Genomic DNA, 19,086 nt, shown 5'->3' with positions numbered 1-19,086 from the left:
AACAACCGATGCCCACACCACAGAGCTCCACACCGCTCTGGAAGCAACTTCTCTCCCCCGAGGGGCCGGCACGGGCCCGCCCTACACCCACGTGCTTGCCCTGTTCCATGGACGACCGCCCTCCGGCCTCTCTCACCCGAGGAAAGGAGACCCAGCCCGGCCGTCCGGCCCGTCATCCCGGTCCCCGCCGGTCACGACAAAGGCATTTCTTTTGAACAACAATTTATAACTCACACTGACCCCGGCAGGTCCGCCCGCCGGTGGAATGCAGGCACGTTTGCCCGGGGCCCCGAGACTCAAAGCTCAGTGCAAAGGCCCATCTGTCTCCCGCGCAGAATGACAGCGGAGGGCGGCCCGAAACCCTGGGGGAAGGAGACCCGCCCCAAAGGCTGATGGGACGCCCCTCCGCCCTTCCCCCGCCCCACTTCAGAAGTTTCCTCTGTGGTGAGACCGCAGGTGAGGCTGGGCTGGGACCCGGGCCACGTGCTCGCTCTGAGCGGGCGTCCAGGAGGCCAGCTATGATCCTAGGGGCTTTGCAGGGCATCTCCGCCCCCCCCCCAACCCGGGGGCTCTGCCAGGCAAGGCCGGAGCTGACTCGTTTCACGGGTATGGGGCCGCCCAGGGCCCCAGGAGGGAGAGGCTGGCAGGAGCCGAGGGGATGGGATGCAGGACCTGGCCCCCGTCCCCCCCCCCACCCCGACCCCTGGCACATGGCCACCTGCCGGCCCGGGGAGGCGTCTGTCCTGAGACTGGGATGGAAATGTCTGGAAAGTCTGGGCCAAGGTGCACTCACCCCAGGACCCACCACCTGGGACCCAGGGGCCTTCTCAGCCGCCTGCTGGGGAAGTGGAGCATCTGTCAGGCGCCTGCTGGACGGGCACTTCACAGCCCGGACCCAGAGGCCCAGCCAGCGGGGGTGGGCAGGGGGGCGGGGGGGGGTCCTCGGTGCCCTGGCTCAGGACCCAGGGGGCTGGGCGGGCCCGTGCCTGCTCCTGCGACCTGACACCCCAGCCCGGCCTCTACCACAGAATTCTGAGTTCCGAGCACTTGGCTCCCAGGTAAGATTCAGGTGAAGAAAGGGTCCTGACGCTTAAAAGAAAGGAGACGGTGGGGTGTGCCAGCCCGTGCCGGGCGCCTGCCAGGAGCATGGAGGAGGGCCGAGCCCGGCCCGTGAGGCTTGGCAGGGCCTCCCTCTGGGAACAGTGGGGGGGAAACAGGGGACACTCTAGGGAACCCAGAATCGGAGCGAACATTTCGGGAGGCAGCCCCCTCCCTGGCGACACCACCGATGTCCCTCCCCAGTTCCCATGCCCCGCGGCAGCATGTCCCAGCTCCTGCCCAGCTCGGTGCTAGGCGAACACCTGGGACCCACTATTTCACAGCATCCAATTGCCCACAGGAGGGCCTGAGGCCGAAGCTGCGGGTCCTGCGACACGCCCTGGGACACGCCCTGGGACACGCCCTGCGGGCGCACCGTCGTTTTCCTGCCGGCAGCACAGCCGGGCTATTCTTAGGCGCCCGGGGACCAGAATTAACTCAGAGGAAGAGCCAGCTGCCTCGCTGGTTTGGGAACTTCCCTAAATATAAGGCTCCAGCCACAGAAACCCCACAGCCAAGCAGGGCTCCGCAGCCTGGCGGGAAACCAGGGCTCGCACACCCCGGGGCCAGGTGCCTCCAGGCGACGGGAACTGTCCGCACACCCGCCTCTGGAGGGTGGAGGCCTCAGGACAGAGGAGAGAGCAGGCGAGCGGGCGAGCGGGCCGAGGAGACATCCTGGGGGCGGCCGTTCCTCGTGCGGCCACGGTGGGCACTCAGCCTCCCTTCCCACGGGCACAAACGAGGAGCTCCCCATGTGCCCCCACCCCGAGCCGAACCCCCCTCGTGACAGACCAGCCACACCCGTCCCTCGTTCCCGAGGGGGGCGCCCCCTCCAGGCTCACACCTGGCGGACGGAGCCCAAGGCTCCGAGACTCCCATCCTTCAACCACAGCCGCTCGCCGGAAACTGCCCCGCCCAGGCTGCCCTTGGCAAGACAACAAGCCCCAGGGCAGGTGATGGCAAGCACGGGCAGGCCCAGGGAGGAGAGGGCAGAAGAGGCCAGTCTCCCGGCAACCTCTCCTCTTCTCACCGCCCTCCTGATGCAGGGATTCCTATCCCGGCACGCCCACCCTGCCCGGCTCTCCGGGGCACCTTCAGCTACACGCCCGCCCGGCTCTCCGGGGCACCCTCAGCGACGTGCCCACCTGGTTCTCCAGGGCACCCTCAGCTACGTGCCCACCTGCCCGGCTCTCCAGGGCACCCTCAGCTACACGCCCGCCCACCAGGTTCTCCGGGGCACCCTCAGCTACACGCCCACCTGGCTCTCCAGGGCACCCTCAGCTACGTGCCCACCTGCCCGGCTCTCCGGGGCACCCTCAGCTACGTGCCCACCTGCCCGGCTCTCCGGGGCACCCTCGGCTCCGAAAAGCACCTGTGTGACCACAGGCCACCTTTGAACAAGCTCCCACAATCCCCTCCACACCCACCAGCTCGCAGGCCCTGCCCACAGAGCTGGGAAGTCAAGCCCCCCCTCCTCCCACTCCCCAGGCTCGGGGCCGGGCCCTGGGGCGCCCGCAGCCCACTCACCATGAGGATGCGGCGGTAGCTGTCGCGGTCAATGCCCCAGAGCTTCAGGTCGGTCTTGGCTCTCACGGTGGCCGCCCTGGGGGTGCCGTAGATGAGCGCGAGCTCCCCGAAGCTGCCGCCCTCGCTGATGTTGGTCACCCACTCCCCGTTCACGTACACCTGGGGGCAGCATGAGAAAGGTCACGGGACGTGTGGGGTCAGGGACAACATGGCCACCACCGGAGGCCCTGGCTGGTGGTGGAACGCCGTGCTCTCCTCCCAGCCCTGGCCACGGTGCCCACCCCGCAGCCCTGCTCAATCCCCCCAACCCTGGCCACGGTGCCCGCCCCGCATCCCTGCTCAATCCCCCCAACCCTGGCCACGGTGCCCGCCCCGCATCCCTGCTCAATCCCCCCAACCCTGGCCACGGTGCCCGCCCCGCAGCCCTGCTCAATCCCCCCAACCCTGGCCACGGTGCCCGCCCCGCAGCTCTGCTCAATCCCCCCAACCCTGCCCATCCCCCCAACCCTGGCCACAGTGCCCGCCCCGCATCCCTGCTCAATCCCCCCAACCCTGCCCGTCCCCCCAACCCTGGCCACAGTGCCCGCCCCGCATCCCTGCTCAATCCCCCCAACCCTGCCCGTCCCCCCAACCCTGGCCACAGTGCCCGCCCCGCATCCCTGCTCAATCCCCCCAACCCTGCCCGTCCCCCCAACCCTGGCCACAGTGCCCGCCCCGCATCCCTGCTCAATCCCCCCAGCCCTGGCCACGGTGCCCGCCCCGCAGCCCTGCTCAATCCCCCCAACCCTGGCCACGGTGCCCACCCCACATCCCTGCTCAATCCCCCCAACCCTGCCCGTCCCCCCAACCCTGGCCACGGTGCCCACCCGGCATCCCTGCTCAATCCCCCCAACCCTGCCCGTCCCCCCAACCCTGGCCACGGTGCCCACCCGGCATCCCTGCTCAATCCCCCCAACCCTGCCCGTCCCCCCAACCCTGGCCATGGTGCCCGCCCCGCATCCCTGCTCAATCCCCCCAACCCTGGCCACGGTGCCCACCCCCGCAGCCCTGCTCAATCCCCCAGAGGCAGGCGGCCTCTGGTCAAGGCTGAGGGACGGCCGGGGGCTGGAGGTGAGAGCTGCCCAGGGAGATCGCCACCCCGTCCCCCATCCACTCGAGATGGGCCCCGCTCGCCTCAGTTTCCCTGACTGCACGCCGATGAGTCACAGCACTCCCACAGCAGGCTCCCGCCTCTTCATTCATCAACTGCCTCCTCTTCCCGCCGGGGCCCCACCCCCACCCCGCAGCCTGGGTCTCCCCCCCCCCGGCTGTCCTCCCCTGCCGTCAATGGGCCCGGCCAGGCCCTGCCCAGAGGCCAGACAAGATTCCCTTTCAGCCGAGAGGGTGCGGCTGCACCGCGTTCCCACTGTGCCCCGGCGCAGGCCCCGCATCCGAGCGAGGACAGCGTGGATTGTGGGTTGTGCAGAGCGGCCACGGCCACGGCACAAAGCGGCTTTGTTCATTCCCTCCGCGTGTCAATGAGCACGAAGAATGGCCCCCATTGGGAAGTGGGCGCGGCCTGGGGGAGAACAGGCTCGATGAGTCATGGAAGCCATTCTTGTCGAAATCAACGCGCCGTTATCTCGGTGGTAAGTGGTGCCCAGAGCCGCCCAGCAGAGGAGAACGGGCAGGTGATGCCTCCGCACCCGCGCGAGGCCTGGGACAGGGACGAGCCGACCGGGAAGTTTCGAGGGAAACATGAGGCAGAGCTTCCTGCGGCGTCCGGCGTCCGGCGTCCAGCGTCCATCGCCAGGGCCTGCACCCGGGGAGCCTTCCCGCCTCCACCCGGGACCCGGCCTGCTCCCAGCCTCGCCTCAGCCCCCACAGTGCCCTCCGCCCACAGGGGAGCCGGTCACGGGAAGAAGAAACGCGGCCACTTGGCCGGGCCCGAGGGAGCCGCACACGCTGCCCGTCCTCCCGGGAGGCAGCGTGGACGAGGGCCCATCCCGGGCTCGGGGCAGAAGGGACAGCAGAGAGCAGCTCCGCCTCGTCTTCTCCACGAGCCCGGAGCCGGGGGGGGGGGGGGTGGCGATGACAAGTCAGGGTACAGCCCAGCGCTGGCACCTCGGGCCCCTCAGCTGGTCTTCCCGACGCCCGTGCTCCCGGGAACCCCGACCGGGGAGCTGCACCCGCAAACATCAACGCGCACGAACCCGGGTGTGCGGCTCGTTTTCCCACCGCTCAGGTCACGGTGTGGGGTCTCCTGGAGCCCCTGCCAGGGACAGGTCCGTAAGGACCCACGTGCATTAAGGGATCACGCAGCAAATCCCCGCTGCCACCGGGTCGGTGAGCGGGCCCAGCCCCTCGTCTTCTCGGCCACACGGCGGGGACCGGCCCTGGGGTGACGGCGGTTCCGGTTTGCGCTGTGACCCAGACACCGGCAGGCACACGTCCTGGGCTCCCACGCGGCCCTCCACGCGGCCCTCCCGCACGGGGACGTCCGGGGCGGCCATGGCTGCATCCCAGGGCGTCACGTGGGTTTCCGGGGTTGTCCCCAAAGGCCCTCCCGCCGGCCCCTCCACGCTGTCCCCACAGAGGCCCCGCGTCGTGAGGGGACGCAGCTCAGGGGCCCGGGGAGGGTGGCTTCTCCCCTCACACCCAGAATCCAGGCGGCCACGCCCAGGACGGCCGCCGGGCAGGCCGGACGCCCCGTCGCCCACCGCACGGCCCAGGGACCCAGGAAGAGGGGTGAGGCAGCAGAGCCAGCACGACGGCTGCGCCCCCCTTCCCCAGGGCACATCCCCCACGGGGGCGGGGGGCAGGACGGGGACCTGGGCCCCGCGGTGGACACCCAGCGCCCAGGGCTGCACGCCCGCGCGGAGTCAGAGGACGGCATTGTGCGACCGGACGCGGCCCCAGCACAAAAGGCCGTCTCTCCCGGACAGTGGCCTCTGTCCCCGCCGCGTGCCGGCCCTGCCCCAGCTGGCACGCACAGGGCCGCTTCTGCTTTGTTTCATTTTGTTGTTGTTTTCTGCTTCTTTTAAAAGAAAAATGGTGGGAGGCCCCCCAGGCCACATGTACGCGATCACCGCCGACTGTGGCCTCTCTGGTCGAACCCAGAGCTCCCTCCCACCCGGCCGTCCGGTCCTTCCGTGCGTCCATCCCTAAGTCCTTCCTTCATCCGTCCATCCGTGCTGCTGAGGCCCGGAGCCCCGTGCGCGTGGGGCCAGCAGGAGGCCGGTGAGTCCGGTTCCCGGGACACACTGCCCACCCCGGAGACAGGCTGTGGGCAATGAGGGCACGCACACACACTCGTCACCGACGAGCCAGGAGAGAACGGGTGGAGGCTTCCGGAAGGTCATGCTCAGACTGTGCAGAGAGGGTCTGAGCGGAGGGCCAGGATGCAGGCCCTGGATGCCGCCGCAGCACGTGGGGAGCTGCCGGGGCAGGGAGAGCGTGGCCGGACCTCCGGGAGCCGCGGGAGGCCCAGTGGGCCCGCCCTGCCCCAGTGCCGTGTGGAGAGCAGCCGGGCAGCCTGCGGGGGGCAGCGAGGAGCGCAGGCCCCGACCAGGTCACCGAAGAGCCGCCTGGGGCCGGTGGCACCTGTGGACGTCGGACGCCAGGGACAGGGCCCAGCGGCCGGTCTGTAGCCGGCGGTTCCGACAGAGGCTCGGGTTGGACACGCTCTGACCCGACGTGGCTGGAGGGGGAGACGATGCTGAGCGAAGGCACAGCAACCTCCTCCATGAAACCCTAGAAGCCGCCACGGGCAGCACTGGGTCCCTGTCAGCACAGGCCGTCAGGTGCAGAGCAGAACTGAGGACTTCGCCCACCTGGCTGTGTCCACCTGTCAGTGCCCGCCTGGCCATGCCCACCTGGCCGTGCCCACCTGGCCGTGTCCACCTGGCCGTGCCCACCTGGCCGTGTCCACCTGGCCGTGCCCGCCTGGCCATGCCCACCTGGCCGTGTCCACCTGGCTGTGCCCGTCTGGCCGTGCCCACCTGGCCGTGTCCACCTGGCCGTGCCCACCTGGCTGTGCCCGCCTGGCCATGCCCACCTGGCCGTGTCCACCTGGCAGTGCCCGCCTGGCCGTGCCCACCTGGCCGTGTCCACCTGGCAGTGCCCGCCTGGCCATGCCCACCTGGCCGTGCCCGCCTGGCCATGCCCACCTGGCCATGTCCACCTGGCAGTGCCCGCCTGGCCATGCCCACCTGGCCGTGTCCACCTGGCCGTGCCCGCCTGGCCATGCCCACCTGGCCGTGTCCACCTGGCAGTGCCCACCTGGCCGTGTCCACCTGGCCGTGCCCACCTGGCCGTGCCCGCCTGGCCATGTCCGCCTGGTCGTGCCCACCTGGCTGTGCCCACCTGGTCATGCCCAGCTGGACAGGCAGCTGGGGCAGCTGAGAACTGGGGAAATGCCAGGAGAAGCTGGGTGCCGGGGGTGGGGGAGGACCCGCTGTCTCGCTCCATCGCCTGCCCCCCAAGCCCAGACTCCACAGAACGTAAATGCAGCTGAAACAGCTGTCTGGGGAACTGGACGCAAGAAACCAGTCACCTGAGCTGCCCACGTGGCCGAGGCAGACACAGGCCCGCCCCAGCTCCTGCGCCGTCGCCACAGCCGGGGTGAAGGTCACGCCCGCGGGCAGCAGGCCCTGCGAGTGCTTTCTCAGGTGCTAACAAAAGCTCACGGCCCGTCTCCTGCCGCCTCCCCGGCTCCCCCACCAGGAGTGGGGTGTCCGTGCAGGTGGGTGGGCACCTGGCCCGGGAACGTCGCCTTCCCTGCGGCCCCTGGAGGCGCCCCAGCCACGCCACCTGCTCCTCTGGAGCCCATCGATGCTGCTCCTCCCACAGTAACCCCAGGCCCCCCAACGGCCTTCAGCCCGAGCACCTGGCAGCTGGTTTGTTTGGGTTCTGCTCGAGGCGCCACCCCCGGCAAAAGCGTTCCCCCCAAAGCTCCCGTCTGTGGCCCTGGGCACGTGGAACAGCCACGGGGGTTCTTTCTCCACTCCTCGGGTGGCAGGTGGCCGGGCAGGCTCCCTCCAATGGAACCCCAAACCCATCGTGGCTCAGGGTCCCCCGCCTGCCCTATGCTGTCGACCCCACGCACACGGGGGCCCCAAGAGTCTGTGGGTGAGACAGGCCGGAAGGCACCCAGGTGCTGCAGGAAAATATCCCAGCCAGCTCTGGGCCACGGCCACGCAGGGACCCGCGTGGTAATTAACAGAGATGCCCGGGGGGGCAGGGGGGACACAGAACAAGTGAAAAAGGCCTGTGAGTCCGGCTGCATTCCCGGCAGCCGACAGGTGGGAGCAGCCAGGTGGGTGAACGGATAAGCAGTGGGGTCCATCCAGACGGCGGCGAACCACTCGGCCTCACGCAGGAAGGAAACGGACACGCGCTGCGTGTGCCTGAGCCTGGAGGGCACGTGCTGGGGAAATCCGCCGTCAAGGACACACACTTGGTCCCTCCAAGGCCCCTGGGTCCTCAGATTCACAGCCGGGAAGTAGGGGGGTGGGGCCAGGGGCTGGGGGAGGGGGAGTGAGTGTTCAGAGGTGACAGTCTCAGGCGGGGAAGATGGAAAGTTCCGGAGCTGCTGCTGGTGGTGGTTGCACAGCGGTGTGAATGTGCTCAAGGCCCCTGAACTGTGCACCTAAAAATCACCAACGCAGCCCGGCCGGCGGGGCTCCGTGGTGGAGCGTCGACCTAGGAACCAGGAGGTCACGGTTCGATTCCCACTCAGGGCACATGCCGGGGTTGCAGCTCGATCCCCAGTGGGGGGCGTGCAGGAGGCGGCTGATCAATGATTCTCTCTCCTCATTGGTGTTTCTATCGCTCCCTCTCCCTTCCTCTCTGAAACCAATAAAATGCGTTTTTTAAATCCTCAACACAGCAGCTTCACGTTCTACGTTGTGTGCGTTTCACTCACGAGAAAACAGAACGGCTCAGGCCAACGCCGAGCAACGTCGTGACCCGCAGAGCAGACAGCCATGTCCCGGGCGCCTGTCCCAGCCGCTGCACGCGGCCTCTCCCACCATGGGGGCCGAAGGCTCTCCTTCCAGACCCTGGGGTGAAACCAGAGGGAATCCGGGGACCGTGTGGGGGGAGGAATCCGGGGGAACGGCGGGGGAGGGGGGAATCCGGGGGAACGGGGCTGGGAGAGGAGGGAGGGGGCGGGGAGAGGAGGGAGGAGGGGGGGCGGTACGAGAGCCCCACACAAAGGCCGGGAGGAACTGGCATTTCCTGAGCCCGCAGGGCCGGTGCCGAGTGCCGTTTTAGGTGGCGATGCCGTGTTCCAGGAATAAGACAAGTCGGAAGGTGTTTTTATACTTAGAAAGCGGATTATAGCTCTGGCAACACACAGGCCGTGGCAGGCACTTCCACCGTCTCCGGAAAACCACGGTTCCAACCACAGTCACCTGGCCGACCCCTCGGGCACCACTGGTCAGAGGGCAGTGCCCACCCGCAGAAGGGGGTACTCAGGGTGCCCCACCCGCCAACAGGCCAGGCTGGGTCCTCGGGGGGCTTCGGGCAGCAGGGGCAGCCATGCAGATTCGGGGTCCCCCTCTGCTCCACAGACAGGTGTGGGGTCCACCGAGCAGGACGGTGGGGGGGGGGGACAGAGGGCCAGACAGTCCACGCCCACCGAGCCCCACGCCCCGCGCCAGGACTGTGGTCTCATTCGGCCTGTTCTCCGGGCGAACTAACGGGGACACGGAGGCTCAGGTGCCAGCAGCAGGTGACGGGCCTGAGCCCCGGGCCCAAGCACGGGGTACCCGACCCGCTGTCCGCCCACAGGGCCGGGGACAGCTCTGGAGACCCCAACGCTGGGCCCCCAGGCTCCTTGAAAGAAACAGCCCGGCCAGCATGGCTCAGGGGCTGAGCGTCGACCTATGAACCAGGAGGTCAGGGTTCGATTCCCGGTCAGGGCACAGGCCCGGGTTGCGGGCTCGATCTCCAGTGTGGGGCGTGCAGGGGGCAGCCGATTGATGATTCTCTCATCATGGATGTTTCTCTCTCTCCCTCTCCCTTCCTCTCTGAAATCAATAAAAATATATCTTTTTTTAAAAAAAGAAAGAAATGGCAAAGAACTCCGGGCAAAAGGGTACCCCCCCCCCCGACACACACACACACACACACACACACACACACACACACACACCTGCTCGCTCAGCAGAGCTCGGGTTTCCACGCTCAGCACGGCCCAGCTTCCCGGACACGATCGGCACCGGGAAGAACCCGTGACTCCGTGAACGCCGGGAAGGGAAGCACGTTTCGGGGCGAGGGGCAGTGGGAACCAAGGTCCGGACCGCGTGGGCTCCGGCCGGGTGGGCGGCCGCGAGGGGAGCCGGGCCGCTGGGCAGGGCCTCGAAGGAGGCCCCGGGGTTTGCAGGGCAGAGCAGGCGTCAGAGAGACAGAGGGGTGCAGCCCCAGAGGCAAGACCTTCGCTCGTGCACTTCCTGCCGGTTGTCCACCTCCCACCCCCATCGCCACCCCAGTGCACACGGGGCTGTGCCAGGGCCCCTTAAACAAAGAGAAGTGGGGAGTCTGGGGTTGGCGAGGGTGGAGGGGGGGCTGGATCTGAACCAGGAAGGAGCCCAAACACCCCCAGGGCCCCCCCCACCCCCGCCCAGCGGCTCTGAAGCAGGCCGTCCAGCGTCCACGCTGAGGAGGCTGCCCAGCCGGGCCCTGGCCGCACCCGCGTCTGTCTTCCCTGTTTCCTGGGCTGGAGTTTTTTTTAACCCAGTGAAGCCAGCGGGAGCGGACTCTGTGGGCTGACAGCCGAGCCTCCCGCCTCCACACTTCCTCTGTGGCCCTCGGCTCCTGCCTCAGTGTCCCTCTTTGGTGGGAGAGAGAAGCCCGCCCCCCACCCGGACAGGAAGGCCGGCCCGGCCCAGGGCCCGCGCTCGGCATGCCCAGAGACCCCGGCTCCCGGCTGCGGGCTGCGGCCCTCGGACGACGCGCGTGACCTTGCCGAGATCTCCACGGTGACTCATTTCCTCTGCCACCACCTCCGGAAGCGAGGGCCGCCTGCCCGGTTCCCAGAACGCGGCCACAGCGGACACAGACGGGCTGCTGGGGAGATAATAAGTCCCTGTCCCCCAGAATAGCTCGGCTGAACCGGAGGCCGAGCCCTGAAACACCCTGGCTGGGCAGCCTCCCTGGGCAGCAGGGGCCCACCTTGAGGGGCTACGGTTTGCAAAGGAGGGGGTGGGGGGCGTGGAAGCCACTAGATGCCCTGTCCCCAGGGCTGGTGCCTGAGGTCCCGGGGTGACTCGGGGGCCAGCCTGGGACGCGGCGGCTGCAGGGTCTGGCAGACACACCCTGCATGTGCACCAGGGCAGGACCCCAAACTGCCGGGGCAACCGAGCACACGTGGTCACGCCGAAGTGCACACCAGAACAGTCCCACGCAGGGCGGCGGGGACCACAGAGGCCACGCCCGAGGGGCACCTAATGTGCCGACACCCAGGTAGTGTGTGGGGGACGAAAGGAGAAGCAGGAGCTGACGGGCCACTGAGGGTGGGGCTCCCGGCACAGGCCCCGGGCGAGGGGTTGCAGGAACCGAGAGGCGGCAGCATCCAGGCCACGCCCTGTGGTCACGTCGGAGGGCTGTTGCCAGGCGCATTGTGGGTGTAGACAGTGGGGGACGCCCAGAGCCATGCGGCAGGGGCCGGCCCAACCGTGATTGAAGGATAGCAGTTCCATAAAAGTGTGGGTCCCCCAACCCCCGAGACGGGTGGGAGCAAATAAACAGTAAAAAACAGGAGAAACCACATTCTGGGAGACAGACGGCGCCTTAACACCCAATGCGCCCAACCTCTCGGCCGCCGACGGGCCCGCCGACGGGGACACCAGACGTGGACGCGCTGCCCACGGGGCTCCGCCAGCAAGCGCCTGTCAGACGCGCTTCCACACGCCCCACCAGCTGTTAAACGCAGCGGGTCCTTTTCGGGTGAACATCTACCCCTCAGGAAGGTCCCCAGGCCTCGGCCTGCCAGTGACCCGGTGTCACACCCACACGGGACGTGGACCGAGGCGACTTCCCCACACCGGCCAGGAGGTACTCACATCCACTTCCCCTTGGTCGACGACGTAGAAGTTATCGCCTTCGTCCCCTGAAACAACAGAGACACAACGTTTCACGCCAAGGACACAGTTGGGGCCTGTTTGTCTCGTAGCCTCTCTGCGCGCTGCCGCCTACACCGGCCTCATCTGGGTCTCGTCTGTTTTTAAAACGTATTTAAATAGCCCTGGCCGGTGTGGCTCAGTGGGTAGAGCGTCAGTCCCGGGTTCGATTCCGGTCAAGGGCACGTACTTGGTTGCAGGCTCCCCCCCGGCCCGGGCCCTGGTCGGGGCTCATGCAGGAGGCAACCCATCGATGTGATTCTCTCCCATCGATGTTTCTCTCTGTCGTTCCCTCTCCCTTCCTCTCTCCGAAAGTCAATGGGAAAATACCCTCGGGTGAGGATTAACCGAAAGCATTTAAATAAAAGTGGTCTGTGTGTCTGGGTACAACACAGCGCTTTGCTGTGCACATTCCCTACGAACTCCCTTCCGTCAGCCGGCCAACACCTCACCTCCCCCCAGTCCCCAATGCCTGTGAGGAGACCTCACCCGACCCCCCATCCCGCGTGCTCCCAGGGCTCAGGTCGTGGACTTGACATCAAGGTCACCGAAGTACGTCGGGTTCGCTTATTCGGGAAATTGCTGTTTCGTCGGTGACTTTCCCCGAAGACACACAGACTGTACATTAATGACTCTCAGGGAGCCCGGCCGGTGGCTCACCATTCCCCGCAGGGCACAGGCCCGGGTTGCGGGCTCGATGCCCAGTGTGGGGCGTGCAGGAGGCAGCCGACCCATGATCCTCTCTCATCCTTGATGTTTCTCTCTCTCCCTCTCTGAAATCAGTACGTACGTATCTTAAAAATAAACCGATAAATAAGTAACTTTGGGGGAACAGCCCGATGCCCCCAGTCGGCTCGCTCAGAGAGGAGGGAACCTACCTTGCTGTATGACGGTCTCCCCGGCGATGTGTGTGACGGGGAACATGGCGTCGAATATGTCGCTGGAAAGAAGACACAGTGAATGTGAGACCCGCGGGGGCCCGGCCGGCGTCCCTCCCCTCACAGAGGCTCAGTCTTGTGGGAAGAAGGTCGTCCCGTCAGGAAAAGGAGGAAGTCAACCCTTCGTGCCCTGCCCGGGAGGCTCCGCTGGTTACAGCGTCGTCCTGATACGCCAAGGTTGCGGGTTCGATCCCCGGTCAGAGCACATACACAAACCAACCAGTGAATGCATGAATAAGGGGAACAACAAATCAACGTCTCTCTCTCCCTTCCCCTCTCTCTCTAAAATTCAATAAATAAAATAATAAATAAATAAAATCCGCCCTGGATATTTCTGCTCAGTGGATAGAGCGGCAGCCTGTGGACTGAAGGGTCCCGGGTTCGATTCCGGTCAAGGGCACATGCTTCGGTGGCAGGTCCCCCGGCCCCGGTCGGGGTGCGTGCAGGAGGCAGCCAGCTGATGTGTCTCTGTCTCTCCTCCCTTCCACTCTCTAAAAATCAATGGGGAAATGACCTCAGGTGAGGGTTAGCCCAAATAAATAAATAATAAAGTGCTTCGTGACCCCGCTGTCCAGGGAGTGGGCTGGGCCCTCCTGGCCCACCTCCGCCCCCGGGCGGGTTTGCTGCCGGGTTTTTACAGAAATGGGGTCACCCTGCCAACGCCGCTTTGGACTCCAACTTAGGAAACGAAGGAGCAGCAGGCTGCCCACCCTCACGTCGGCGGGCTCCCCGAGAACGCGGCACTTCCCGTCGCAGGCGCCCCGAGCGGCTGGATCCGAAACGGGATCCGCGGCCGCGCCTCCGCGTTAGACGCCAGGCCCCGACCTGCTGCTCCCCGAGCCGCACCCGGAGGCCACGCCCAGGGCGGTGCCACGGCAGCTGCCACGTGATTTCCTAAATCTCGTTGTGGCGTGGACGGAGGCGGAGACGCCCCCAGCCGGCCCGCGGGAGGTGGGCAGGGCGTGGCACGCTGGGCGGACCCTCACCTCCAGGACCCCAGCCAGAACGCAGTCAGAGGTCGGCGTCCGCACCCGATGCAACGACCACCCTCGAGGCTGCGCCCACCCACGGCGCGTGGCTCCCCAAAGAGAAATGTGAAGCCGGCGGCAGGTAGGGGTGCACCCTGGAGCTCAGGGGCCTGCGCCCTGCCCGCCGGCTAATTCGGGGGGCTCCTGGGAAGCTGTGCGACGGTCAGGCTGGGCTGCGGGAAGCACCCAAACTCAGAACCCACAGCCCGCCCCTCCCGCTCCCAGGCCCCAGAGACGTAGGTAAGTCCTTAAACAGCGGCTCCCTTCTCTCTACTTCACACGGGTTCTCTCCCCAGGGAGGCGGCAGGGGCTCCGGGGAGGTTTGTGGGGGCCCCTCCCAGACCCCCTCACCGGCCGCCCAGCCCGGCCTCTGTCCCCTGCCGGGCCGGGATTCTCGGCCTGCGGACACGTCTGGTCACATTTACAACTGAATTTCCTCAGAACCACCACAGCAGGGCTCTAACACAGCACGTCTTTAAGAAACGCGTTTGCAGTTCCGCCTCATATCTGAGAAACTCGTATTACCGAACTCGTTACGGTAATACTTCCCCGGAGCCGGGCCCTGCGCACTGCCGCCCGCTGGGCCATTGCCCGCACACGGCGCTGTCCCTGCTTCGGGCCACGGCCTGGGCACGCGCCCACCTCTCTTCCCAGCCAGGACTAAGGGGCAGGCTGGCGAACGCGCACTTTTCCCTTCAAAACGCACCTGCCCAGCCCGGCCGGCGGGGCTCCGTGGCTGAGCGGCGACCTAGGAACCAGGAGGTCACAGATCGATTCCCGGTCAGGGTACGTGCCCGGGTGGTGGGCTCGATCTCCAGTGTGGGGCGTGCAGGAGGCAGCCGATCCATGATTCTCTCATCGTGGATGTTTCTCTCTCTCCCCCGCTCCCTTCCTCTTTGACATCAACACTAGTAAAAACATTTTTTAAAGAACCATGCACAGAAATGCGCGTGCCCTTGGACCCGCAGGGCTTACACGTTCCTCCTTAACATTTTCACCAAAGAAGCAGTTTAACGGTGCGGGTGGGGCAAACACAGGCTTACAGTTGTGAGTACACGAAACAGGGTTTACTCCTGTGTCACCGCTTATTAATTGTTGTGTTGTTTTCCGTGCTCTTGCCCGCCCCGTGGATAAGATGTGGCCACGGTGCAGGGTGTCGTCATGGAAACGTGAAGTAGCTGCCGAGGAAGAACACACTTAATAACGCAAAGAAGCCCCGAGGACGCAGGAAAGATGAGGAACTCGATGAAAAGGAAAGCACAGCTTATCAGAACGCATAGGGTGCAGCTAAAGCAGGACTTAGAGGGAAATTTATAGCCTTGAGTGCCTGCATTAGAAAAGGAAGAAGCTCTGACATTAAATGCCTAAACTCCCACCTTAGGAATCTAAAAAAATGAGCACAAATTAAATCCAAAGCAAGCAGAAAGAAATAAACAAAAAACATTACAGTTAGAACTCAGCAGGATTTAAAATAGGAAACTAACAGAGAAAGTCCACGAAGCCAAAGCCAGCTCTTTAAAAAGATTTAAAAATCCTAGAAACATCGAGGCAGATTACCCACCCCCCACCCCGACACACACACCCCAAAAAAGACAAGAATCTCTAATGCCAGAAATGGAATGGAGCCATCACCACGGATCCCGCGGACGTTAGAGAATAAACGATGAGAGGGACCAGCACCACGCAGTTCCCGACGTTGGGAGGGTGGGGTGACCATCGCGCTGGCTGGGGGGCCCCCAGGACGGAACCCTGGCTCCCCGGCAGACGACGCTGCCAGCCACCATCCTAGGAGGAAACCAACTCCCTGCCGGGGGGCGGGGGCTCCGGGAGCCGCTCAAGAGCCCATCCCCGCACTCCCACCTGGAGGCACACGGGGGCGGGGAGCAGCCCACGGTCGGGGGGCGCCGAGCTGGACTCTGCGTCAGCCCAGGGAGAGGACAGGGACCCAGGCACACGCAGTCCCGGCTCAACGGGTGACCACCAAACAGGGTGTCGCTCACTCACCCAACAAAAAGGGAGGGCGACCTGGGCCGGCCTCGGCCACACACACCGCCGGCACGGATGGGGAGGAGGGGCCAGCCCTCCCTGGGCAGCCAGCCGCCCTCACGTGGCTTCCCTGGCCGGCCGGGCGGTCAGGAGACCCCAAAGGCGGCCGATGGTTTTCACAGCCGGTCCAGCAGGGACAGAGGATGGCACGGAGGCCCCTGCCTCCCACACGAGCCGGCTCGCTCGGAGCTGGAAAGCTCATCACAGCCTCTGCTCCGAGGGCTCAGGAACCGCACATGGGTGGCCCCCAACTCTCGGGTTCAGCAGAGGTCGGGGCGGGGAGCGGGTCCCCTCCAAGGCCTCTCTCCGAGGCTCTTCAAAAACCCCGTTCCCGGAGGAAAGGGGGACACGCTGCCCGCAGTCACACCGGGCTGTGGCTCCCAGGGGGCATTTCAGCTGCAAAGCCAGAGCCGTGCTGGGGCCTGAGAGGGCCCGCCCGCTGCAGACCCACCTGAGGTTCAGGCCTGGGTCGGCACAGCCCCTCCCCCCCCCCGGCCGGCTGGACTCCCTGGGCTCCGCTTCCTCGGGTACAACACAGGCCGGGCCACGTCCTCCTCCGTCTCTCCCACCTGAACAAGCCTGCCCTCACCTCCTCCAAGAAGCCCCCTGGGATTCCTCCCCCATCACCACCATCAGGACTCCTTGGTCCCCACACTCGCTAGTAGGAAGCTGGAGTCGGCCCCCTGCCCCCCGCCCGAGTCTGGACCCCGAGGGGGGCCGTCCTGCAGGTGACCAGTGAGAAGCCCGGATGGAGGAGGCGTCTGGGGAACCCTGCCCACCAGTCACTAAGCCACCCAGTCCCCACAGGGCAGGCGTGACCGGGCTCAGGCCTTCCGGGCGGCCACGCCCGGTGTCTGGGTGGAGGACAGGAGATCCTGGAGCCGCTCCAGCCCTGGCTGCTGGCCTCCTCCCCGCCCTCCCCCCGTCACCTCCCGGGATGGAATGTTTGTGGGTAACGGCACCTTGCTTATTTTAAACGCCGCGGCCCACGGAGCGATCATGAGATCCGGCAGCTGGTCCGCCGGGCCTCAGCACTCCAGCCCGTGGGCGGGAGGCGGGGACCCCCCAGGGCTCCCGGATGCCTGTGCTCTTCCCGCGACTGCGGGACCATCAGCGGCTCCCAGTGTCCCCGAGGCCGGCACGGGCCTGACCACGGGGTGGGGGCCTGACCACGGGGCGGGCAGGTGCACGAGTGCAGGACCCGGCTGCAGTGGGGGCAGGGGACACGGTGTGAGAGCCTCCAGGGGCGAGAGCCGCTCGGTCAGCTTCTGGGGGGGCCCAGTCGGTGACCTCCCTATGGAGCCGAGAAGGCAAACCAGGAGTGGGGGCTGCATGACCTGCGGGGGCCTGGCAGGGACGTGGAGGTTGGCAGGCGTGTGATGTGCGGGACTCCCGGGGGGTGGGCTCTACGCGTCGCCGGCCCAGGACCCCCCCACAGGGAGGGGGACTTGGTGCTCTTGGTCCTGTTACTGATCTGCTGGCCTTTGTCCCGAGAGGGAAGGCTGCCCGGAGAGTGGCTGCTCCTCCGGCCCTCACTGCCCCATCTTCACACTGAAGGCACCGGGACAGGCCCCAGGCCACGCCCACACACCACGGCCACGCCCACGCACCACAGGCCACACTCACACACCACGGCCACGCTCTCAGCACAGGAGGCACCCGAGGGGCTGAGGAGACAGATGGGCAGGGACCAGGCCCACAGCCACCCAACAGGCCTCAGCCCAGGGCCGAGCCACGGAGGCGGCGTGAGGACGGGGCCGTGCCTGGATGTCGGGGTGCGGGCACGCCTGAGCCCGACTCCCACAGTCCACTCCCGCCAGGCCCACGCCCAGCCGCGCGGGCCACCCCCAGGACACAGATCGCAGGGGCCTCGATCCTGGAACAGTTTCCCAGGACCCCCTCCCCCCGTGACGGGGACAAGGACAGGGAGGGACCCCAGGTTCTGGAGCTCGGCTCAGGGAGGCGGGCGGCTCAGGATGCAGGGCCAGGAGGCGGTCGGAGCACAGCCCGTCCCTCACCCGCAGGCCAGGCCGAGGCTCAGGTCCTCTGTGAAGGGCTCCTGAGGGCAAGGTCGCCGGGGCCGTGGCCCGCGCTCCACCCCGCCACGGCCCGTGCGCCCTGCGCCACTGGGACCCTCCTCGCCCAAGGCGGCCCCCGCGCCTCCCCCGGGTGCAGCCCCATGTCCTCCTCCCGAGCCTGCGGGCTGGTCCCTCCTCCCCACCCAGACGGTCGTAGTCCCAGCTGCTCCCTCCTCTCCATCGGCTGGGCCACAGTGACACCAGGTGGCGGCACCTCCCAGCCTGGACACAGCCTCTCCCCAGAGCTCCCGGGCCGGGCAGGTTCTCCCTCCCTCTGTCTGCGACTCTCCCTCTCTGTCTCTCCCTCTGTCTCTCCCTCTCTGTCTCTCTCTCTCTGTCTCTCCCTCTCTGTCTCTTTCTCTGTCTCTCTCTCTGTCTCTGTCTCCCTCTCTGTCTCCCTCTCTGTCTCTCCCTCTCTGTCTCCCTCTCTCTCTCCCCCTCTCTCTCTCTCCCTCTCTCCCTCTCCCTCTGTCTCTCCCTCTCTGTGTCCCTCTCTGTCTCTCTCTCTGTCTCTATCTCAGTCTCCTCCTGGCCTAGGGTGGGCACCACCTGCCTCACGCCATCCTGTCTGGAGCAGCTGGGACTCCCCGGGAGGAAGTGGGCAGAGCGGGGCGGGGCGGGGGCAGGCCTCCTCCTAAGCCCCGAGCTGGCCACAGGCTCCACACAAAGGGGGGACATGGCAGGCGCTGCCTCCTCAGGGGGCGGGGGGGCAGGACAGGTCAGGATAACGGGGGAAGCACGTGGACACGGAACCAGGACGGCGGGGCCAACCCCCAGCTCTGAGCTGCTGCCCGTGGCTGCGTGGCCTCGGCTGAGCCGCCCACCCGCTCCCCGGGCCCAGCGGACAAGGCCTTCCCGTCGGTGCTGCCGACCCCGGTGCCGGTGGAGGATTCAGATCCCGGCTTTCCCTCCACAGCCACGCGCCCGGGCCGTCCGCTCGCTGCTCTGGGCTCACCGCCTCGTCTGTGACACCAGCATCGTGGTCACCGTGAGGTTAAAGGGTGAATCCGTGAGGGCCCCAGCCATCGGCCTGGCACGCCGCGCCTCCCTGCTCCCGAGTGCCACCTGCCTTCCCGGAGGACAAAGCTCCGGGGGACTCGCACCCAGTCCTGCACCCGGCCGGGCCCCGGGCCCCACGGACACTCAGCCAACCCTTAGAATGACCCGGAGTGAGAGCCCAAGGTCCCCTTAGGAACCCCTGCGTCCCTCAACCTGGCACGCTGCCATTTAAATGCCACCCTGAGCCCAGATAACCGGGGGGGGGGGG

At 66.6% G+C, this 19,086-nt stretch overlaps 1 protein-coding gene across 8 annotated transcripts in view; it reads right to left on the bottom strand.

The window, feature by feature from the left end:
• The window catches only part of PRKAR1B (protein kinase cAMP-dependent type I regulatory subunit beta), a 64,992-nt gene that overhangs the window by 15,093 nt on the left and 30,813 nt on the right, over nucleotides 1–19,086 (bottom strand). For all 8 annotated transcript variants that reach the window (XM_079771209.1, XM_079771210.1, XM_079771211.1 and 5 more), the window contains 3 exons: nucleotides 12,608–12,669; nucleotides 11,673–11,719; nucleotides 2,626–2,784 (listed from right to left, as the gene is read on the bottom strand). In XM_079771209.1, coding sequence (XP_079627335.1) covers nucleotides 2,626–2,784; nucleotides 11,673–11,719; nucleotides 12,608–12,669 — 268 coding nt within the window. The remainder of the gene's footprint in view (nucleotides 1–2,625; nucleotides 2,785–11,672; nucleotides 11,720–12,607; nucleotides 12,670–19,086) is intronic.

This window comes from Cnephaeus nilssonii (genome assembly GCF_951640355.1).
Source record: "Cnephaeus nilssonii genome assembly, chromosome: 5".
Lineage (NCBI taxonomy): Eukaryota > Metazoa > Chordata > Mammalia > Chiroptera > Vespertilionidae > Cnephaeus > Cnephaeus nilssonii.
This window is presented reverse-complemented; position numbering and strand designations above follow the sequence as displayed.